Source organism: Nomascus leucogenys, chromosome 16 (genome assembly GCF_006542625.1).
Source record: "Nomascus leucogenys isolate Asia chromosome 16, Asia_NLE_v1, whole genome shotgun sequence".
NCBI lineage: Eukaryota > Metazoa > Chordata > Mammalia > Primates > Hylobatidae > Nomascus > Nomascus leucogenys.
Genome location: NC_044396.1, coordinates 21,389,939 through 21,413,221, shown reverse-complemented (window position 1 = coordinate 21,413,221; position 23,283 = coordinate 21,389,939). Strand labels below are relative to the sequence as shown.

The 23,283-nt window shown below is 36.9% G+C and overlaps 1 protein-coding gene across 3 annotated transcripts in view; it reads left to right on the top strand.

Moving 5' to 3' along the window:
• Positions 1–18,961, top strand: part of CPNE3 (copine 3) — a 46,998-nt gene extending 28,037 nt beyond the window's left edge. For all 3 annotated transcript variants that reach the window (XM_003268268.3, XM_030794909.1, XM_030794910.1), the window contains 9 exons: positions 2,299–2,397; positions 4,146–4,232; positions 5,260–5,319; positions 5,850–5,983; positions 8,513–8,567; positions 8,649–8,700; positions 12,312–12,445; positions 13,552–13,788; positions 15,744–18,961. In XM_003268268.3, the coding sequence (XP_003268316.1) occupies positions 2,299–2,397; positions 4,146–4,232; positions 5,260–5,319; positions 5,850–5,983; positions 8,513–8,567; positions 8,649–8,700; positions 12,312–12,445; positions 13,552–13,788; positions 15,744–15,866 (981 nt within the window). In that variant the 3' untranslated portion in view covers positions 15,867–18,961. The remainder of the gene's footprint in view (positions 1–2,298; positions 2,398–4,145; positions 4,233–5,259; positions 5,320–5,849; positions 5,984–8,512; positions 8,568–8,648; positions 8,701–12,311; positions 12,446–13,551; positions 13,789–15,743) is intronic.
• The last annotated feature ends 4,322 nt before the right edge of the window (positions 18,962–23,283 follow it).

Sequence of the window (23,283 nt, the reverse complement as noted above, 5' to 3'; positions counted from 1 at the left end):
TTTACTGAATGTAGTATTGTGTGGTGTGTGCATTCTCTTTCATATATACATATGCCCATGTGTATATATGGATACATTTATTTATTTATTACACATATGATTATTATGTATACTATATATGCATGTGTATATGTATATTATATATCCATTAAATGTATATGAATACATGTATATATTATATACTTGCATATACATATGCATATGTATATATGCATATATTGTTATGCCTACCATTATTTAAAAAGCCAATAGTACTGGTCTTTGAATTCTTGAAAAGAGAGAAATTAAATGACACGAAACAGTATCTGAACATATGCCAGCATTATAAATATCATGTCTGCCTTCAAGGGGCCAAGAGGGAGCTTTTTCTATATATTTATTATAGTGAGTAATCAAAACTTTTCATTTAAAAATATTATTTACATTTCCTGAAATTTTAACGTATGATTAGTCTAAACATATGAACCGTTTTAGCCCTTCATAATCTTTACTCAAATAAAATCTTGGCCTTGTCAAAGCTTAATCTTATCTTAGATATAAATCGGTGTTCCCTGATTGCAAATCTAAAATGTAAAGTTCTGTTTTCCATAATTGAAAAATGTCTGTTTAAAAGCCATGAACTTATTAAAATATTAAGATAGTTTGTTTTCTACCTTATCTAAATATTACTTCCTCTAAAAATTATGGAAATTATTAAATTTCTTTTCCCTTGGCACATTAAAGAGTCATATAAAAGGTTTTTGGTTTAAAAATTGGATACTGAGTAGGGCAAGAGTCAAACTGTCAGACTTGGTCAGTGGCCAAAATGCCTGCAAAGCATTTTCTTAGAAAAATAAAATCCTTTTCTGTTACTCAAAATTGAAATTCTCGGCCTTGACTGTTTTGATTGATTGATTTGTAGTCTTCCTGAAGAATAATGAAAATATATGTAGGGAATGAAAGACTTCCAGTTATGATAAGCATTCGTTTCATAGAACTGAGGGGAAAAATAGTCACTTTGCCAAGTAAACATAAAAAATCCTGAGCATTTTAGTTTGGCAGTTAATCTAAATTTGAGAAGGATATTAGCAAGATAAAGCTCTCTATTGGCTGATGGTAAATGCAAATTGCTTCTTAGTTACAAGTTTTTATTTTAAATTACAGGCTCTAGGATTTCAAAGTGTCCTTAGCACAGCATTACTTTACCTGTGTTGGTTACCACACAAGGCATACCGTCTTCTAAGACTTTATTTAGTTCCTCTAAGTCTTAGTTCTGCAAAATGGGCATCATAGTAACAGGATTCCCACTCTGTCTACCTCACAAGACTATTTAGAGAATGTGCACAGTGTACATAATAAATGTTTGCAGAAATGAAATAATCTGTTTTGAAATAAAATACTATAAAAATATTGGTGTTAAATGTTCATAATCATGGTCAATTTCCAGCTTCCCTTGAACACTTCTGCTTGCTAATAGTTCATGCCACCTAATTTTTCCCATTGCAAAGAATATTCTAGTATTCTGGTGAATATTTACTCTTTGACTGCTCTGTCAACCTGTCATGAAATTACATGCAACTCAAATACTCTCACCTCTCTTCTCTCTCCTTTCAGAGAGAGAAAGCATTTAATCAGAGCCAGATCTAGGACTAGAACTCACCCTGTCTCACATGGAAATAGAGTAAATATGACCTGGTGTAGATACTTCCTCAGTGGACTAAGTACTCTTAGCCTGGAATTCTTCTTTTCATTGTAAGAGTTGTGATCTTCACGATGATGCAAATCTGGCTTCATCATATCTAACTTATAACACAAGCCAACCTCACCAGATTGCAGCTAATGAAATATACTTTTCATAATTCTAAAGTATCTAGGATTTAATTATATAAATTTTAGCTTTATAGAATGTTGACTTCCTTTCTTTCTCCAGATAATGGTTTTTAGCCATTTCATAGTAATAAGGCAAAGAAGTGGATGAGAAAGAAGGTATAACTCCATTTTGCCCTTTATCAGCACTTATAGAAGGCATGATAGAGGAGCTGGAAACTGCTTAATGTGGAATTGACACAGTATTTGTGTTTTTCATCTGCCTGTGATCTATCTTAGATCCCCATTCCAAGGATAGCTGGGGTTTGAAAGTGTTTCAATATTGCTTCTCTAGGATATTAATTCCTACTGTCCCAAGTAGGGACTGCATATTACACGTTTTCATTTCCTTTAATTAAAAGGGCACTTCATGATAGATTATATTTATTGCAGCCAATACTTTTTAATAAAACTATATTGATTTTTGTATTTTTTTGTTATATTTAATTTCAGGTGGAGTGTTATGATTATGACAATGATGGGTCACATGATCTCATTGGAACATTTCAAACCACCATGACAAAACTGAAAGAAGCCTCCAGAAGCTCACCTGTAAGTTACATCCTTGCATTTGCATATACTTTATAGTTTGGCTGTGTATTTATTACTGTATTTCATTTTTTTCCTGTAGCATCAAACGGTTTACTATGCTTTTAGTCTATATTGCATAATGCTCCGAAATGTTTAGTAATCACATAATCCACAATTCATACTTGGGGTATGAATTTTATTGAGCAGAACACCATGTAACAGTTACTAATGCCAGATGAGGACCCCAACTACATGGAGGACAGCAAAGATGATCACAGTGTCAGTCATTAGGAATAGAAGTCCAATCCTTTTGCCTGTTGTATCATGGTATTGGAGTCAAGGCAAACACAATGCAGGCAAGCACTAGAGGGAACCACACTTTACTCAGAGAGAGAAGAGGCAGAGCAATATCAGCTTTAAAAGTAGGCATTGGTTTTCGTGGCCAGCAGTTCCATCCAGCAACCAGTGCAGGGCAGTTGGCCCCAGTGTGCTCATCTAGTGCTGTAGAAGAATGACCCTGCCCCTCTCAAGACTATGAAATACTGAAAGCTGGGGGCAGACCTGAGAGTCATTAAGCACAGGCTTCAGCAGGACCAAAGAGCACTTATTGAGCCTGAAGGTATAAATGAATAAGTGAAGTAATCTAGCCCTTTTTCAATGAGAATTAGGTTTGTGGAATTTCTATAGCTCTAAGATACAATAATTTTTTATTGTTTTTCCTTTCTTTAATTTCTAATACTCAATAATTAATACTTATGATTGTGACTGAGACTCCAGCAAGATCCTGAGCCATCAAAGAATTTGTTTAACATAATTTTGTTTTACATCATTGTATTACATCACGTGTATTTTTTAGTGTTTGATTCTTGGAAAACTAGTAATGACTGTGTGAAGTACATAAGTGGCTTTGTGTTAAACAAAAGAGGTGACTTACCAAGCATTTATTGAATATCTCATATCATTATTAGGCAAGACAGAATTTCAAGGTATAACTTGGAGGTGATTATAATGTCACTGTGAAGAAAAAATTAAATGAGACACTTGAAAATAATACAGAGTATGTAACTAAATTTCATATAGTTGTAGAACTTTAAAGAGGTAGATAGAGATCAGAGAAGACTAGAGTAGTAGTGGAAGTTACAGAGGAGAACAACTTGAGCCAAGCCCTAAAGATGGATAGGGGGACAGGAGGGGGAAGGAAGATCATTCTTTTGGGGGAAGGAAATATAAACAAGAGGAGGTGTTAGATCAATTTTTAACATGTATTCCCAGTGGAAAGAGAAGATCTTTGATGCATATTTTACCATAGAGTTGGGCTTCATATATTTGTTTTATGATGTTATTTTTTTTTCTTTTCTTTGCAACATATTTTCGTTCTTTATGTTGGTAACAGCTAGGAGTAATATTTTATTTCCTTTATTATACCATATTATGCCATAGAGCCCAACTCTATGGTAAAATATGCAGCAAAGAGAAAAGATTATGCCTTGGAACATTTGCAAGGAAATTACCTGCAGAGGTAAAATTTATTTGGGGGAACTATTTTGAAAGGTACGCAATCTTAGGAGTGCCTTAATTGTTGGAAATTTACCTGATAAATATTCCACATACTTAACATATTATGTAATTGTTTCAGAGTTATATTTTGCAACAGACCTACATCAGTAGGTAGTTTGATTCTAAAGGAAAAAAAGTCATTCATTTAAAGTCACATTGGCATTTCTAATATTGGTAATAAAAAGTAACATTTTTGTCTTCTCTTCCTACAGGTTGAATTTGAATGCATAAATGAGAAAAAAAGGCAAAAGAAAAAAAGCTACAAGAATTCAGGTGTTATCAGTGTGAAACAGTGTGAGGTCCGTTGGCCTTGGCTACTTATTTTTATTTATTTATTCTTTTTGATCTGGAGCCTTGCTCTGTTGCCCAGGCTGGGGTGCAGTGGCGTGATCTCGGCTCACTGCAACCTCCGCCTCCCGGATTCAAGCAATTCTCTGCCTCAGCCTCCCAGGTAGCTGGGATTACAGGCACCCACCACTATACCCAGCTAATTTTTGTATTTTTAGTGGAGACGCGGTTTCACCATGTTGGCCAGGCTGGCCTTGAACTCCTGACCTTGTGATCCACCCACCTTGGCCTCCCAAAGTGCTGGGATTACAGGCGTGAGCCACTGCACCCGACCCAAGCCTTGGCTACTTATAATATAATGAGATTATATTTTAACTTCTCCTGTTAGTATGTTTATATTAAACAAATACTTGAATTTCAGGCAGTTGAAAATCACATGAGCATCTGGTCACCTTTAGCAAAAAGAATCAAGTAGGGAAGAACAAAAAAATCAAGTAACCTGTTTCCAAGGTTTGACAACTTATTTGCAAAGGACAAGGATAAGTTTTTCATTATCTTAGGAAATATAAAGCATCATAGTATTTTCTCAGCTCTTTAGTGGAAATGGCCTGACCCAATGCATTTATCCTCTTCATAATTTCAATATAAAATGTTATGAGTAGAGGGGAAAAACCAAGATTTTTTAGGGTGAACAAGTGGAGTGGAGTTTTTGTTTTTTAAAATGTTGACTGCTATGCTTATTAAAGCCCTCAACATATTGGATTTGTTACTCGTATCTTAAAACTTAAAATGAGTATATTTCATCTTTGGCCATTAATATTCTAATCTTAACATTGCTATAATTATCTGGAAGCAAAATTTTACAGATTCATGGCACATAGGGGAAGGGGTATCTTAAACCTGAATGAAGGGGTAATTTCCATGTTTATATCATGTCCTGTTCAATTTACAAACTTTTAAAAATATATGCCAAAGAGTTTTTTGCTTCTCTTGTATAGTAGGAGAGTTGTAATTTTAACAGTTTTCTCTTATTTTTAGATTACAGTAGAATGCACATTCCTTGACTATATAATGGGAGGATGTCAGCTGAATTTTACCGTAAGTAACACACTGAATTTTTCAGCATAGGCTTTTTCCTCCATGTTGCAGTATATTTTCTTTCACTGCAAAACTGACTTTGTAATGAAATTTTCACAATCTGTTTAGCATAGTCTTCTTAGAGTCCTCAGGCAGGTTGTCTGGGCTCATTGTGAAGCTCTCAGTTTTGTTGATGAGATCTCTTCCTCCTGAGAGAAAGCAGATGTGTACAAACCTACAAACCGGTGGTTATCCTAGAGTAATTTAAGGACTAGAAAGCATGAGTGAGACAACCTTTTAAAAGACAACCCTTAAGCTTAAGTAATGGATATAATAATTCATTATTTAAGCCATCTAGAAAAGTAGAAGCATCAGGTTGTTTCACATTTATGCTTTACTTGTTTAATTGTCTATGGAAATAGTGGTAGGCATTTGTTAGGAAGTAGGCGCCAGGGTGCATGATTGTATCCCATCTCTTGAAGTTTTCCTGGACATCAAGCACAGGTGTCCCTGCCTTCTCCTTAGTAAGGGCTGCAATTGTTATTTGGCAGGTGGGAGTGGACTTCACTGGCTCCAATGGTGACCCAAGGTCTCCAGACTCCCTTCATTACATCAGCCCCGATGGCGTTAATGAGTATTTGACTGCTCTCTGGTCTGTGGGACTGGTCATTCAAGATTATGATGCGTGAGTATGACTTTGGAAAAACTAAAATACGTGTTTTCACAATTCCCCAGAAAGGGTAGTTTGTTTCATCGGCTAGCACTCTGATATAGGTGATAGGATGATGATGCTTTCTCCCTAAAATCCCCGTCTTATCTTCTATTTTTCTCTTTGTGGCAATCTTGCTGTTTACCTTAGATCTCTAATATCTTGCTGTGATTAGTTATCATATATTGCATGTACTTTGCTTTATATTACATATAGTTTGCTATTTACTTCCTGACTGATGTCAGCAAGGCTCTTGTTTCTTTAGTCTGGTTTCCTTGGGGCTTATTCACTAGGCATAAGTTGTATGAGTGATTGAAGCCCAGATGACATGTTTTATAAATACAAATAAAAACTATTTCGTAACATATCTATCTCCTTGGCAGTTGCCAAATTATTTTTTTAATGGTGACTTTTAACAAGTGCTGAAGGATAACTAGATCTAATTGCTATGAAATATTCTGAATGGTTATCAATGGTTAGGTTTTGAAAAGATTTAAATAGGTCCTATTGAGGGTTTACTAAACAATAGGGAAAACATCTGCATTAGTAGTGTTTTTCCTGGATGTGTTAAGAGTACAGAATAAAATTTCACTTGCTTTTGTCTATTATTACTTTATTTACATATTGATGGGGCTTTTCATTAATCTGTAGCATTTAAAGAGGTGAAATTTTTAGGCAAATGCAAAGAAATCTAAAGCAAGGTGGCAATTCCAATTTCAGGCTAGTAAGTTTTAAGGTAAAAATCATTAAATATATTTAACATATATAGAAAATTACTTTATTAGACAGTAGTGAGAGCTTAGAAAGATGGTCAAATATAACAGAATTAAAAAATTAATAATTTCTCACTAGCAGATATTAAAAGTATTATTACAATTATCTTAATTAAGAGTATGGAGTTAGGACATGACCAGTGGAACCAAGCAAACAGTCCAGAAATAGACCCGTGCATATAAGTGAATTTAGGGGAGGGGGTTATAAAAGCTGTCAAACTGGACAAGAATTGAATTTGGATCCCTGACTCATACTTGCATGTTTTAGGACATTATTCTGTATAGAGTACAGACCAGACTGCTGAAATAGGCACCCAAAAACAAAGTGGCTTTGACAAAATAGAGGTTTATTTCACTTCATGTTGCTAGGGGTAAGTATAATAGTTAAGAACTGATAGGGGAGTTCTGCTATTCTCAATTCACAGCTTCCCTCCAGGGGTCCATAGCTCTGGTTCTCATCTTCTCCAGCCAGGGGGAAGAGAAGAAAGGGACCAGTGAGTGAATGTGCATTCCCTTTTAGGGGCGTGATTCAGAAGTGGCTGGCAAATCACTTCTACTCATGTCTCTGTCTCTAGATCCCAGCCACCTGATCACATCCAGCCCAGAGAAGCTAGGAAGAGCAGTCTCTAGCTCAGGTGTTCTATTATTAAAGGAGAGAATGGATATTGCCAGAGAGTAGCAATTCCTGCTTATATCCTACTTCAAAACACTTTCCAGATGAATTAGAAGTTTAATATCAAAAGCAAACTTTAAAGTTTTAGAAGAAAGTATATGTGAATTGTTTATAATCTTGTAGTGAGGAAAGGCAAAAATCATGCAACTTTTTTGTGTTCACATTCATTAATATTAAAAACTATGAAAAGAAAGATGCTTTAAACAAAGTTGAAGACAGACTACAAACTGGGGAAAAATGTATCTTTCTTTCTTTTGAGAGAGGGTCTCGCTCTGTCACCCAGGCTGGAGTACAGTGGTGCAGTCACGGTTCACTGCAGCCTCCACTTCCTGGACCCAAGCGATCCTCCCACCTCAGCCTGGGAGAAATATTTCTGACATGGCATAGGCTCTATCTTCAGTGCAAAACTAACTGTTAAGAATAAATATGAAAGGAATATTCCTCGTAGAAAAATTATATTCATTATGGTGTTTTATAATGGCAGAACATGGGCTATCAGACATCTGTGGGAGGATATCCATTTTGTGGGATACTCAGTGGCTGTTCACGTGATGTTATATATTTGTTCCACTGTCCCTCTCCCTAATGTATGAATGTTTGTATTAAGTGGCATAAATAAAAGCTACCAATAACCTCTGATCATCTGAGGTCAGGTTTTGCTACAAATGAGTTTGCTATCAATTAGTAAAAAAAGAATTGTGGTTTTCAGGGCTTCATGTATTTATTTACTCATTTGATCACTGAAATGATACACAAGATTTAAGTAGAACAGAGTAGGTTATAAAACATGCATGTAAACTCCATTTCTACAAAATCTGTAGAGAGAAACATTTTTCTTCCTCAGTGCACAGAAAAATATTTAGGATGAGAGTTGTCAAATATTAACATTGATTCTCTTTGGCAGTTAATATAGGTAATCTTTGTTTTATCTTCATACTTTTCTAAGATTTTGAAAAATTGTTTTTGAAATGAGCTCATATTGATTTTATCATGAGCAAAGATAAAGCTCTTTTTATTTTGGAAAAAACAGTATTTTATTAAACATTTTTTTCTTTTTAGTGATAAGATGTTTCCAGCTTTTGGTTTTGGAGCTCAGATACCTCCTCAGTGGCAGGTAAGAGGAAATCTCATTTTAAAGCTTTGCCTCCTAGAAAAGCAGCCCAGCCCTCATCAGTCCTTTGTCCATCTTTGACAGGTATCACATGAATTTCCAATGAACTTCAACCCATCCAATCCCTACTGCAATGGTAAGTTAAAAAATAAACATGAAGACTTCAAATGGAAAGGCTCACTAGTCTTTGTTGTTTTGTTCTTTGTTCTTTGTTCTTTGTTTTTGTTCTTGTGATTAAAACTACTCAAATTTCATCTCTAGGTTTCATTTTCTTACATATTTAACTTTCTGTTGTATAAGGTAGAAGAATTGCACCAGGTTGGTGGTTAGGGTGGTAATGGTAATTATGGGGCAAATCAGTATTATGATGATGAAGGTGGTAAGCTAAATCCTCCTACCTTAAGAACTTTAATAGGACAAAAACATTCTCAATCTTTGGAGTAGATCATTAAAAATATCATATATTAAAAGTGTTTTCACATATAAATTTATTTAAAAACAAACCTTCAATAAAATGAGTAATTTAATATACAGACCTTTTGAAGCTTTTTTCAGAGTAGTAGTCACTCTCTACGAAGAGAAAAGTATCCAGCATCTAATACTTGTTGCTCACACAGTATTCTGTAAGTAGCTGGGATGGGCAAAAGGAACAAAGAATTGAGCTTCTATAGCAGCTTTCCTCTGTGTAGAGAGCAGGAGGCAGATATTTGTCTTTCATTTCACTTTTTCTTTTATTTATTTAAAAAAAATAGAGACAAGGTCTCGCTATGTTGGCCAGGCTGGTCTTGAACTCTTGACCTCATGCTATCTTCCTGCCTTCTGCCTTGGCCTCCCAAAGTACTGGGATTAGAGGCATGAGCCACCATGCCCAGCCACGTTTTACTTTTTTCCTTATACCTCAAGTATCCAAGTGTTGCTTCTTTTTTTTACCACATTGAGCAATCAATCAGAAATGCCAGCTCTTCCACTAAATTACATATGAGACTAAAATATATACGAGTTTCCACTAAAATATATATGAGTTTGGAGAAGGCAAGGTAGGTGTGGGAGCAGAGGCATAATTTAAAATTCTAGACAATACTCTAATTTTCTGCAAAGGGTCCTTTTGACAATTACAAATGTATAGCTTTCTAACAGAAAAAAATGTTTTTTCCTTTTCTTTCTAAACAATATTCATAAGGTGGAAGAGCATGAACAATTTTTGTGGGGGCAGTTTGCAATATGGTTTTGTTCTTTTCCCCAGAACACTTTTTCCATACTACTTCAGTGTTCTTTGAGGCACTTTCAGTGACTGGTTGTGACCTCTTTTATTCCCTAGCCATTTGAAACTGGGAATGTTATTCTTTTTAAGAAATACGCTCATGTTTATAATGAAAGTGGAATAATCTTTAGAATTTGTTGTAATTAGCTTTCATTTATTGTAAATGAATATGGATGACATATCATATGATAATTCATTTTAGAAGTTCAGTCACTCTGTGAGTAATGTAAGCCCATCCTTGAGCTGTTCACCAAGTGGTTTACACTCTGGAAAAAGCATCACTTTGGTTTTAAACAAAGGAGATACTATACAGCAAAAAGCTCAGAGCCTTATTTTAAGGCAAGGAAGTTTAATCCCGTTTTCCTAACTAATCATTGAATCTAGTTGTGTTAGAAATAATATGTCTTAGAAATAACTTGTTACTTTGATGCATAGAAAGGGTTTTGGCATAATTCAATTTTAATTAAGGAATTGAAGGCTCTTGATATTTGTGAACAAATTATTATTGTTATTATTATTTTTATTTATTTATTTATTTTTTGAGATGAAGTCTTGCTCTTGTCCCCCAGGCTGGAGTGCAATAGCACGATCTCGGCTCACTGCAACCTCCACCTCCCGGGTTCAAGCAATTCTCTGTCACGGCCCCCTCCACCAAGTAGCTGGGATTACAGGCGCCTGCCACCACGCTCGGCTAATTTTTGTATTTTTAATAGAGACGGGGTTTCACCATGTTGGCCAGGCTGGTCTAGAACTGCTGACCTCATGTGATCTACCTGCCTCTGCCTCCCAAAGTGCTGAGATTATAGGCATGAGCCACCGTACCCAGCCCTAAATGAATTATTTATACCTTTGTTACTACTGGACTGACTACTAGCTACATGGACCTTATTCATGTAAAATCACCCCTGCATATGAATTAGTTATGTTCTCAAAGGTTGTTCATAAGACTACCTGTTCCTAAGTTCAAAGAAACTAAGAGGAGTTTATTGGAACTCTTACATTTTAAGAGAAGAGAGTTGCTTTCCTGAAGCTTTCAAGCCAAGTATGGTCATGCACTAAAAATGACATTTTAGTCAAGGACAGACCACATATGTGACAGTAGGCCCATAAGATTTTAATATTTTATTTTTACTGTAAAGACATAGAAAAGGTACAGTTGCTATAATTGCCTACATTATTCAGTATAGCAATATGCAGTACAGGTTTTTAACCTAGGAGTAATAGGCTATACCATCTAGGTTTGTGTAAGTATACTCTATGATGTTCATACAATGATGAAATCGCCTAACGATGCATTTCTCAGAATTTATCCCCATTGGTAAGTGACACATGACTGTATATGCTTCTCTTTTTCATTGATCTGTGTTCTATTAGACATTTTAAAATCAACAGACCTGTTTTGATTTACATTAAGTTTTTTTTTTTTGTGGCAAGTATCTGTGATGATCTCAGCAAGAATTGTTGGAACTTCTTTAGAATTTCTGTTATCCTATCTGCATCCTAAATGCTGTGATATTAAGGGCACATTCAACAGGTGCTTGTGTGGGATACAAGTTTCATCAGTAGTGCTTTGACCAGCAATGTCAGTCAACTTTCACTGGGTTGTGCTGTTGTAATAAACACTCTCTAAGTCTCAGTGGCTTTAATGACAACAGTTTATTTCTTGTTCATTTTACATGCAGCTAGACTGTAGTTCTCTCCATGTTTCTTATATTGGGACTCAGGCTGAAGGAAAAGCCTTATCTGGGATGTACTGCTCCTATGGCAGAGGAAAGGAGCAAGAGAGCTGGAAAAAACAGGCAGTAGTTCTTAAGACATCTGCTTAGGCATGGGTGTCCCATGCATTGGTCAAAGCTAATCAAGTGGTCCTGTCCAATTTTCTATTATAAAATGCACCAGCAGGTCTAGGGGTAGTACCCCTAAACAAACACAGTGCTTCTGCAGCACAATGGATAAATAACCTGGAAGTGAATATTTGGAACTAATGCAGTCTGTGATACAATGATTAACCTTTAACTTATTGAATAAACACGTGTCAATTAACTAGAATTAATATTAGGTTTATCGCCATCTGGTATTTTTGTAGAACCTCTGGCCACATATGCAAATGATTTTTCATTTTATACCTTTCATCATCAGTTGTATGATGTGGAACCTTTTTCTTGGTTTTCTATCAGAGCCACATTCCCAACATGTATTAAAAATTAAGCACAAATGTAACAGTTCTACCATAGACTAATGAGTAATTTGACTGAGATGAAAGTAAATCCCTTCTACTGGGGGATGACAGAGCTTATAGGTTTTTGCAATGGATCATACCTATGGAGTTATGTAATACATAGCTTAGAGGAACTCCTGCTTATAGAACTTTTGACTATTTAAAGCACTATATGTTGATACATATAATCAAATTAGCCAGTATTGTGAGTAAACACATTGTGCTTGAGAATTTTTAATACTGTTTTTTGTTTGTTTGTTTGTTCTAGGAATCCAAGGCATCATAGAGGCGTATCGGTCTTGTCTTCCTCAGATAAAACTCTATGGACCAACTAATTTTTCTCCAATCATAAATCACGTGGCCAGGTTTGCTGCTGCAGCCACACAACAGCAGACAGCTTCTGTAAGTGCTTTATGGCCAGGGAATGGGAAGAATGTGGATTGGTAGCAGCTCCTGGTGCCGTTTTTCTATGTTTTTGGTTTGTCATAATACAAAGTCAGGGCAAGATACAATAACATAGTCATTCTTGGTTTGGGAGTAACCTTGGTTGTTGTTATACTAGTGATCATTAAAAATAAGACAACAACAAAACAACACTTGGCATTCATGAGTCTTTTATCCTTGGAATTAACTTTCTTAGATAGGTTCTACCAAAAAAAAAATGCCTAGCATCTACCTTTTTGAAGTAGACATAACAAATTAAGCTTAAGGAAACTTACCACATCAGATGCAAGATTTCTTGTTGTACTAAAGATATTTGAATGAGCTAACCATTACCTATTGGACCGTGGATACCAAATTTCTCTTAGCTTCAGCATATTCAGAAGTAAGTTAGGGGAAACTACCTCAAACTGTTGTTGAAAAGGTTAGATAATTCATATAAAGTGCACAATGCCTGGGTCAGAGTAAACACTCAACATATGTTAACTAATATTGTAAATCTTATTCCTATTCTAGACTTAAATGGCCCAAAAGATGGAGTCACTACTTGATGTAACATTTTACTGCTCTCTGAAAAGGTTTATCTTAGGTGACACAATCTGGGGGATGATTTCATCACTTAAACCATATCTATTTTTTTTTTGTATTTTAGTTTCTAAAATTTTTGTATTCTAGTATTCTAATTCTAATAATTTTTGTGTTTATTTGATCTTCTGAGAATGAAGTTTCCACTTGCCTCCTTGATAGATACTTTGACATATTTAATACTTGAGTTAAACTGTTTATTCCTAGCCTTACTGAAAGGTTAATCTTTGACATTTAGATGTCCTGCTTCCATATATTTTGCCAACCCTATTTTGTGGTCTGCTGCACTTTTAATGAACCTGCAGTTTTTGTAAGAGTCAATTTCCTTGTCATCAGAGAAGCTTAGAATATTTTATGTGGTAGTAGCTAGGGTAGAGACTGGCAAGGAAAATGAACAAGAAAGACTGGATGACTCATCAAGCCAGAGATGCCATTAGCCGTTGCTTGACTTGCTCAGGGGACATGTTTTCTTTTTCTGGCAGCAATATTTTGTGCTTTTGATTATTACTGATGGTGTGATCACAGACCTTGATGAAACCAGACAAGCTATAGTTAATGCCTCCAGGCTGCCTATGTCCATCATAATTGTTGGAGTTGGAGGTGCTGACTTTAGCGCCATGGAGTTTCTGGATGGTGATGGTGGAAGTCTCCGCTCCCCATCGGGCGACGTGGCCATCAGAGATATTGTCCAGTTTGTGCCTTTCAGACAATTCCAGAATGTGAGTACCACTCCTCCCTACTCAAACACTGAAGTGACTGAACACAGACCTTTGCCCATCTACAACCAGGCAGTTGAGTAGGTGTGCGGGGTTAGAGGATGTGTGAACACTGTCCTTTGTCCATTTGAGAGCTCTGATTTGGTTTGGCAGTGTTGCTTCAGGATGTACATTATGTGCTTCTTGCAGGCTATATGATAAATTGTCTTAAAATAGTATTGTGACTCTCTCAAGTATTTTATCTTTACCTTTGTAACAACAGGAAAAAACTCTTATGTAACTGTATGCCAAATCCCCCTCAAGCTGGAAGTTTAGTTTGATGAATATCTCTTAGAACACTATTTTAACCAGTTTACTCCAGTGGTAACGTATTGCAGAGCTATAGTACAGAATCACAACCAGGATACTTACAGTGGTATAATCAAGATGCATCACAAGGATCCCTCTTGTTGCCTTTTTATAGCCACATCCCCTTCTTCCTACTTCTAGCCCTTCCTTAACCTTGGAAACCACTTACTAATACACTCTTCATTTCTATAATTTTATCATTTCAAGAATATCATATAAATGGAATCGTACAATATGCAACCTTTTGGGATTGGCTTTTTTTCTACTTAGCATCACTCTCTCGAGAATCATCAAGTTTTTGCAAGTACTCCTTTTTATTGCTGAGTCATATTCCATGGTATGGATGCACCACCATTTGTGTGACCGTTACCCCACAAAAGGACATCTGGCTGTTGCCTGTTTTTCTCTCTGATACATAAGGCTACTATAAACATTTACGCATGGGTTTTTGTTGTTGTTGTTGTTGTTTGTTTGTTTTGTTTTTGTTTTGAGACAGAGTCTTGCTCTGTCACCCAGGCTGGAGTACAGTACTGCAACCTCTGCCTCCTGGGTTAAAGTGATTCTCGTGCCTCAGCCTCCCGAGTAGCTGGGATTACAGGTGTGCACCACTATGCCTGGCAATTTTTTTTTTAGATTTTTTAGTAGAGACAGGGTTTTACCATGTTGGCCAGGCTGGTCTAAAACTCCTGACCTCAAGTGATCCACCTGCCTCGGCCTCCCTAAGTGCTGGGATTACAGGCTTGTGCCACCACACCCAGCCTATGCATGGGTTTGTGTGCAAACATAAGTTTTTATTCCTCTGGGATAAATACCTAGGACTACAGTTGCTGGGTTATATTGTAGTTGCATGTTTAATTTTTAAAGCAGTTGTTAAACTCTTCTAAAGTGGCTATATCATTTAACATTCCCACCAGCAATGGGAGGGGAGGAAGTGGAGTGTTGTGATTATAAAGTAGTAATGTTAGGTAGGGATCTTTGTGGTGTTGAGGCAGTTCTGTATCTCGATTGTTGTGGTGGTAAAACAGATCTACCCAGATGACAAAATTGCATAGAATTATACAGAAACACACACACACACACACACACACAAATGAGTACATGTAAAACTAGAAATCACAGTAAGTTCTGTGAACTGTATCAATGTCAGCTGCCTGGTTTTGGTAATATATTATAGTTTGATAATATATTATAGTTATGCAAGATGTGACCTTTGGAGGAATCTGGGTGAAGGGTATATGGTACCTTTCTTTATTGTTTTTGCAACTTCCTATGAATCTATAATTGTTGTAAAAAAAAGTAAAAAAAATTAATACCAAGTAAGTGAAAGACCACATTTAAAAGTTATAAAACAACAACAAAATCATCAAATGTTAGAATGCTGACACCAAAAAAGGACTTGACAAATGTTAGCAGGGATAGTAATAGCAGTCATAAGTAACATTGGCTAGTTAGCTCGTTCCATATTTCATGGACTGTTCCTAAGAAAAGGTACAGGCCTATGAATTAGAATTGCTTCACTTTAGTGGCTGCTGAAGTATCCCTAGTCTTTTATGAAAAAGCCAGGAAAATTCAGTTGCTAATAAAGTCACTTTGATTTTGTTTTTCACAAGGCTCCAAAAGAAGCACTTGCTCAGTGTGTCTTGGCAGAGATTCCCCAGCAGGTGGTGGGCTACTTCAATACATACAAACTCCTTCCTCCCAAGAACCCAGCCACGAAACAACAGAAGCAGTGACCACTTCAACAGAATTCTTTTGTGTTATGTGGAGCAATGCCATCTCTCACCCCAAATCATGTATCTGTCATTCTATGTACTTTTTACCCCCAGCATTTATGATGTAAATCTCTTTCTCTATGGATTATATCTGTTTAAAGCATTCTTTCTAGGTTCTTTTGGGGGGACAGTGCCAAGTCCATCTTTGCCCAATCAATTCAGTGATTGATAGCGATTTACATTCATTGCAGTAAAGCTCTTTGGATTAGAAATTAGTGTGGGGAAAGCTTATTTTGTTGTTGTTTTTGTTTACTTGCATATGATGAAAATGCTGTTTTTAAGTGTTTGTCAATAGGAAAAATGGAAAACTGTTGGGATGATGTGGTTTGCAGGTTGCTGTGCCTGATTCACAGTGTATGTTGTATAAGCCAATGTCCATACCTGATTATGAGAGCTTCTTAAATTATATGATATCAAATTTGTTCCTGTAACTCTGTATACAGTGCTTTTCTGCAAGGTGAAAATAACCTTTCTGTGCATCTGATTTTTGCTACAGTTTAGACACTATGGTTTACAAAACAGCATGCACTCAACTTGGGACTTTATGAAAAGTACTGAATGAGCAGGAAAAGGCACATACTCAGTTTTTTAAATGTACAATCAACAAGTAAAAATAACCTCATGTAAGTAAGCCATTTTTATTTGCCTTTCTATATATTTTATTTTATTATGGAAAACTGTAAACATGGTCAGATTTGGCTTTTTTTTTCATTAACTGAGCATGACTTTCTGGATATTGTAGATGCACAGATGGTAGGTTGTCCTGAATTCTGCATTATTAGATTACTTTAATTGAGATTTGTTAAAATGGTTAGGACTGTTTTGTCCAGAAAAGATAAGAGGACCAAACATATAAGATGAAATTCAGAATTCCATTTCCTTCTAACTAATGAAAACCTACTTACTAAAAAAAAAATCTTATACTTTCCTTGCTAAGCTCCCATACACTGATTTGTACAGATCCACTTATTCATTTTCTCCTTTTTTTAAGTACCATTTTCATCTGATTTTTAAACTCATGATACCAGTTATCTGTTAATCAAAATTGCATTTTACAATTTAATAATGTGATATTTCCTATGTCTAGAACATACTTTATTAGGTATAAAACCTACTGCAACTTAGAAAAAGTAAAGAAAAAAGAAAACTTTTCCAACTGCTGCATTAAGATAGAGTGGATTTTATGTGCTTTTTTTTTTTAAGAGTTGAATTTCTTTTCCTGACTTTTACCTTTTACAGCGTATTACTTAGCGTATTACATTTTCAGAATAGATCCAGTAATATTTTATTGAGGGCCTGTGTGCTAAAAACTATGTATATCTCTATATTGGCCAATTATCTTTAATAATTTACCTTTTGAAATTGCATGTTTATCATAGATCCTTAAGTGGACGCATCCAGTGCCACGTTGATGTGTCTCTTAGTTTTATTGAAAAGCTGCCCCACAGCCCATGTCTGTTGTTCTCTGCAATGCCTCAAGGGAGTGAGCTCTCAACCACAGATAGCTGTGGCTTCTCAGAAGCAGCTCATTGCCAAGGCCAGGCTGAGAGGGGACCTGCTTGCTGTGGTGGTTGCCTAGCCCAGGTGGGCATTTACCTACCACCTTCCCAGTTGGCTAGCTGTCCTTTGGATATGTGCTGTTAACTGGGGAAGGCACCTAACTAGTAGCCTGCTACTCCATAGTATGGCTCAATAGATGACACATCATTTTGACATTATCAATAGGAGAAAAGAAAACTAACCCTTCTTCTGATTGTTTGGAGCCATAGTTGTCTCAGATGTTCTAATTCTCTTTGTATGCTTGGAAACAGCATAGATATGTTGCTGTGGTTTTCAGAATTTTCTCTTTTAATCACAAGAAGCCTTTTTAAAAAATGACTTACACATATTCTCAATGTACAGTAAAAACAGACAGAAGTGAGCTTATCTGTTTGATGCTGAGGCAGGGTCCCAGTCACTGGGTGTATCCTCCTTCTCCTTAACCAGCTCCTCAGCAGCCCCTGAGTCACCTGCACAAGGTACTTGGGAACTGCTGGTCATGAGCATTCCTGGTTTTCTTCAGCCAAATAACAGTTAATCACTGTCAATTGGATTTGGTCTTCATTATTTTATATTCTGATTTTATCAGAATTATTCTATTTTAAAATTGTTTTAAAATTTAAAAACATTTAATTCATGATCATGTTCATCAGTAGATGCTATTATTCATAAGAACTGTGATTCCAGCAAACTAGAGTAATTGGTGCCTTTTTACAGTTTTGAATAAAAGCATTTACAATTTCTAAATTATCAGTTTTCAGTTTCAGCACTCAACCTCATCACATGCTGATTTAATATTGTTTTATATTAAAATAGTCCTTTTCCCTGTTGTGCCACCATTCATTTAAGTGCTATTTGTTCTTAAAATGTATTTAAAGAAAAATTACCCATATTTACTTTCACACCTCATATAATCAGATCTGTTACAAATATATATCGGAGTGATAGTGGCCAGGATAGATGTAATATTTCTTACAGATGCTGGCACAGAGGAAATAATATACCAGCTAATCTAGTCACCTAACCTTGTGGTTAGAATTGAAATTTGAAGACCAGAAAAATTTGAAGTCTGATCAGGGATTTACAACTGTTCATTATATTGGTGCCTTCAGCAATCTTTCCAAAGTAAATTCAGGGCCCCATTGCTACTTATGCTATATTTTGACATAACTTTTTTTTTTTTTTTCAATTTTGTAAACTTCCTGGAAAGCTGTCTTCACTAAGTATCCCCTAGTCTCTGTATGTGTGGTTAGTAGTCATGGAAATGACACATAAAGTACGCCAGAAGTTTGGTGGAACGTGTTAGAAACTGTTTTGTGCTTTTATGGATGTCATACTTGACAATACATGTATAAGTTACTAATATATGAATTGATGCTAAATATATCTTACATTCAAATTCCTTTTGGATAAAGTTATTTCTTGATGTGACACAGTAGTGTCTTGTTTTCATTTTTATTCTTTACATGTGACCAAAACAATAGAAAAGTTAAAAATAAAATATAGTGTTTTAGGTGGCCTTGACTTCATATTTTACTAAATTAAACAATTTGGGGGATATTATTTTATGGGATTTATTTGTTTAAAAGATATTGAGTGGGTCCAAGATACTCTTCTGGGTACAGTAAAGGAAAGATTCTTAGCTTATAGCTAGAATGGCCTGAGGTATCAATCATGTCAAGAAGGATAGTATAACCACCTAACTTTAAAAAATTTTTTTAATTGCTTTTGTCATGGGCATTGGGCAGGACTTTGCCAGTGGTGACCAAGACAGCCACTGTTGCTGCCTTTGTAGAAATAATGGTCTAGTGGGGGAGAGAAAACATTGAGCAAGTAATTATAGAGATGTGAGATCTGCGTGTGAAACAACATACAGTAGGGAGAGACCTAACCCATCTAAGAGGCAAGGAGCGCTTCTCTGAGGATATGCCATGTAAGCTAAGACCTGAAAGTTAGCTGGGTGAAGAAGGTTAAAAGCACTTATGAAGCTGTCAGGCCAATAGCAAGTATAGAGTTGAATGTTTTAGGAGTGGACAGAAGTTTGAGTTTCTTGGAATATAAAGTATAAGAGGGAAAGTGGTAAAAGAAATGAGGTGGAGTGGTTTGTGGTGTTTACATCCTGAGGGCCTTTTGGGGCAGGTGAGGGAGTTCAGACTGAGGCTTAGGGTAATGGGATGCCACTAAATTGATTTAAGCAAATGAATGATGTGATTATATTTGTGCATTTGAAAAACCAGAGGACCATACTTTTTAGGGCAGACAGATGAGTTCAGAAGCCCACAGAGTTCCACATGGAACCCTGTGACCAAATGTGGGTCTAGTCGCAGTGGCTTTGCCTTGGTGAAGGCCAGATGGCAGAGCTGATAGTGGTCACCTTCTGGCAGAGACTCAGCTGTTTGGTCACATACTTTCTAAGTGTCTTATTCTAGGTCTGTTTCCAAATTCTGAGCTTTTCCTGCCTCACTATCAAATTGTCTGGTAGACCCATATCTTGTTGGTTCCTTAATGGTGCAGAGGCTGGCTCAGACCTGGTGATAATAGATCTCCAGGATTGCCAAACCCTTGGATGTAGCAAGACCATCACCCTTGTCACTTGTCACCAAGTAACATCACTTCCTGATCATCACCACATTTGGCCAGATTCTCCAGAAAAACCACAGTAGTTTGAAATGTCCATACACTTTGGCTTGGCTGTTGATTCCTTCCTCCACAATGATGGCAAGTATTATTATAAGCGGAATTGTGACTTCTTACTGCTTGGGAAAGGAGAGCTATCTCTGTTCTTTAATCAGCAGATGCTCACGAAGCATTTATTGGTGCTCTCAAAGCACCAAGTTTTATAGCAGCACCTGGTCTTCTAGGACTGGACTCAGAAGAATTTCGAGGATGGGGAGCTTTAAGCAGTTCTCAGAGAAAAGTCTGAGTAGGAAATAATTTGTTTTTTTCAACCATCCCTTCCTTCTAGTAAGAAATATTCAATTTTTCTTCGAACAAATATTTATTGGGTAGTCTATTACTGGCAATCAACAGGGGAATTCAAACAGAGTAAAAAAATTCTTGCTGACTTCAAAGCTTACGATCTAATATGGAAAAGGAGACAGTATATGATGTTAAACAGAACAAGAGTGAGCAAGGTGAGGGACTCTGCTGTGTTGGAGTAAGACTGGCCCTTCTCGTGCCTTCAGGCATCCATGGTGATGAGTAAAGAGGGGTCCTTGAATACTGCTTCTGGAAAGATGCTTCTCCTGCTCATCGCGCTGTCATTTATTGCTCTCCACTACCATCCTGTGATCACTGTTCATGCCAGTCCTCACAAGAAGCCCAGACCATTAGTTTCCAACCCCTGTATTCTGACTCCACATCCCACTTCTCTCCAGTGCCCCATACCCTTCCACTCTGTCCTCAAGAACTGGGTCATTCATTAGCAGAAATTTCTGATATCAATGTTTTTTTCTGAACAGTCCCTTCACCTTTTAATTCTAATTAAAACCTGCCTCTCTTGAAGAACATTGCTTCCTCTGCTGCCCTCTCAAGTGGTGGTAATTTCCTCTTCCTGATCTACCCCTGGGCTTGGAGGCTGCGTAGGTCCCCTCCTTGATCCTCCCTTCTGCTTTCAGATAGCTTTTCCCTCCTCTTTAAAACCTCTGGCTTTGAATCTCACATCATTAGATTAGATCACTCTCTCTATCCCTCCTTATAATAATACTGCTCTCTATTCAACCTCAGCCCACGTTCTGAAGGTCATATGCTAGACCTTATCGTTATTGATTAAAAGAGCCCCTCCCTGATCGCATTTTCAAGTATTCAGTTTTTCAATAACAACCCCTTTTGCAGTTCACTCCCCTTAGTACCACAACTCTAACAAGTCTCCCTCCGTGCCTTCAAACACAAATCCTACCAACTTCTCAGTGTCTCTATGGTCTGGCCCCTCCTGCTCTTTCCTTTTCTGAAATTCTTTTCTATTAATCTCTGCATTGTCATTCACTCCAACCACACGGGCTTTCTTGCTCTTACTTGAATATGCCTGGCATATTCCTGGCTCAGGACTTTTGCACTTGCTGTTGCCCCTTCCTGAAAACCCAGCCTCCCCTAGCCACTTGGAAACCTTGTTCCCTCACCTCCTTCAGGTCTTTATTTAAGCATCACTCAGTGAGGCCTTTTCTGATCACCTTATTTAAAAGTGTACCTCTTTCCCTAGTACTTTTTATCTTTCTTCTCTGTTTAAAGTATATTTATTTTGGCCAGATGCCATAGCTTACGCCTGTAATCATGGCACTTTGGGAGGCTAAGTTGGGTGGATTGGTTAAGCTCAGGAGTTTGAGACCAGCCTGGGCAACATGGTGAAAACCCATTGTATTAGTCCATTCTCATGCTGCTAGTAAAGGCATACCCAAGACTGGGTAATTTATAAAGGAAAGAGGTGTAATTGACTCACAGTTCAGCATAGCTGGGGAGGTTTCAGGAAACTTGCAATCATGGCAGAAGAGGAAGCAAACACATCCTTCTCCACCTGGTGGCAGCACGGAGAAGTGCAGAGCAAAGTTGGGGAAAAGCCCCTTATAAAATCATCAGATCTCATGAGAACGGACTCCCTATCACCAGAACAGCGTGGTGGTAACCACCCCCATGATTCAATTACCTCCCATCTGGGTCCCTCCCATGACACGTGGGGATTATGGGAACTACAATTCAAGATGGGGACACAGCCAAACCAAATCACCTGTCTCAATACAAAAATTAGCTGGGTGTGGTAGAGCACACTTTTGGTTCCAGCTACTTGGTAGGCTGTGAGGTAGAAGGATCGCTGGAGCCTGGGAAGTTGTTTTTTGTTGTTGTTGATTTTTTTTTTTTTCTTGTCCTCCGTCACCCACTAGAATATCAGTTCCAAGAAATCTGGGATTTTTGCCTGTTTGTTCACTGCTTTCTCCTCAGACCCTAGAAGATACCTTGGCATTTAGAAGGCATTCCCTAAATAGACACTGAAAGAATGAATGAATGAAGTATGTGCTAGAGCATATATAAAGATAAAAGTTAGTTTATATGAGAAAATATTGAAGCTTAGAATGGGAAGATTTCCTATTCAATGTGGAGAGTAGTCAGCGCAGTGGGAAGATCTTGGAGAGCTTCATGGATGGTTTGACATTTCATCTGGGACTTAAAGGTTTTACGGGGCTTTATAATGTAGAGAAAGCGGAAGAGCCTTTCAGCAAAGAAATCGGCATTGTCAGTGGCATGGATTAAGAAAGCGTGAGTTGAGAAACATTGTTAGTATAGGGAGATGAATGTATGAATGAACCCTTTTGTTTCATAACTAAATCTCTTTATTCACTTTTACAAATGTGATATTGAAATTCAAACAATATTAATCTTCCACATATTTTATTTCTTTATTTTTTGTAGAGGCAGGGTCTCAAACTCCTGGCCTCAAGTGATCTGCCTGCCTTAGCCTTCTAAAGTGCTGGGATTACAGGCATAAGCCACCATGCCTGACCACACATATTTCTATTTTAATGAAATCTGTGGTTAGTCCTTTTCTGAAGGACATGCTAAATCTGAATTTTTCCTCTCAGATTTGGAATATAAATATGGTCCTAACATGACAGACTTGATCATCATTTGACCCCATAAATTCTTGGCAAATGTACTTGTTTATTTGAAAAAGGCCTGCTTTAGGTGGATGCTACTTTTATCAAGCCTGTCCATGGGCTTCATGTTTGAAAAGCATGTGTTATCTTTTGACCTTGAACTCTGCTTTACTCTGGTGTAGCCCTGGACAAAGGGTCTTATTACAAAACACGAATGTTTTGTAAAATGGTACTTGGAGTAGCAATCTTTAAAT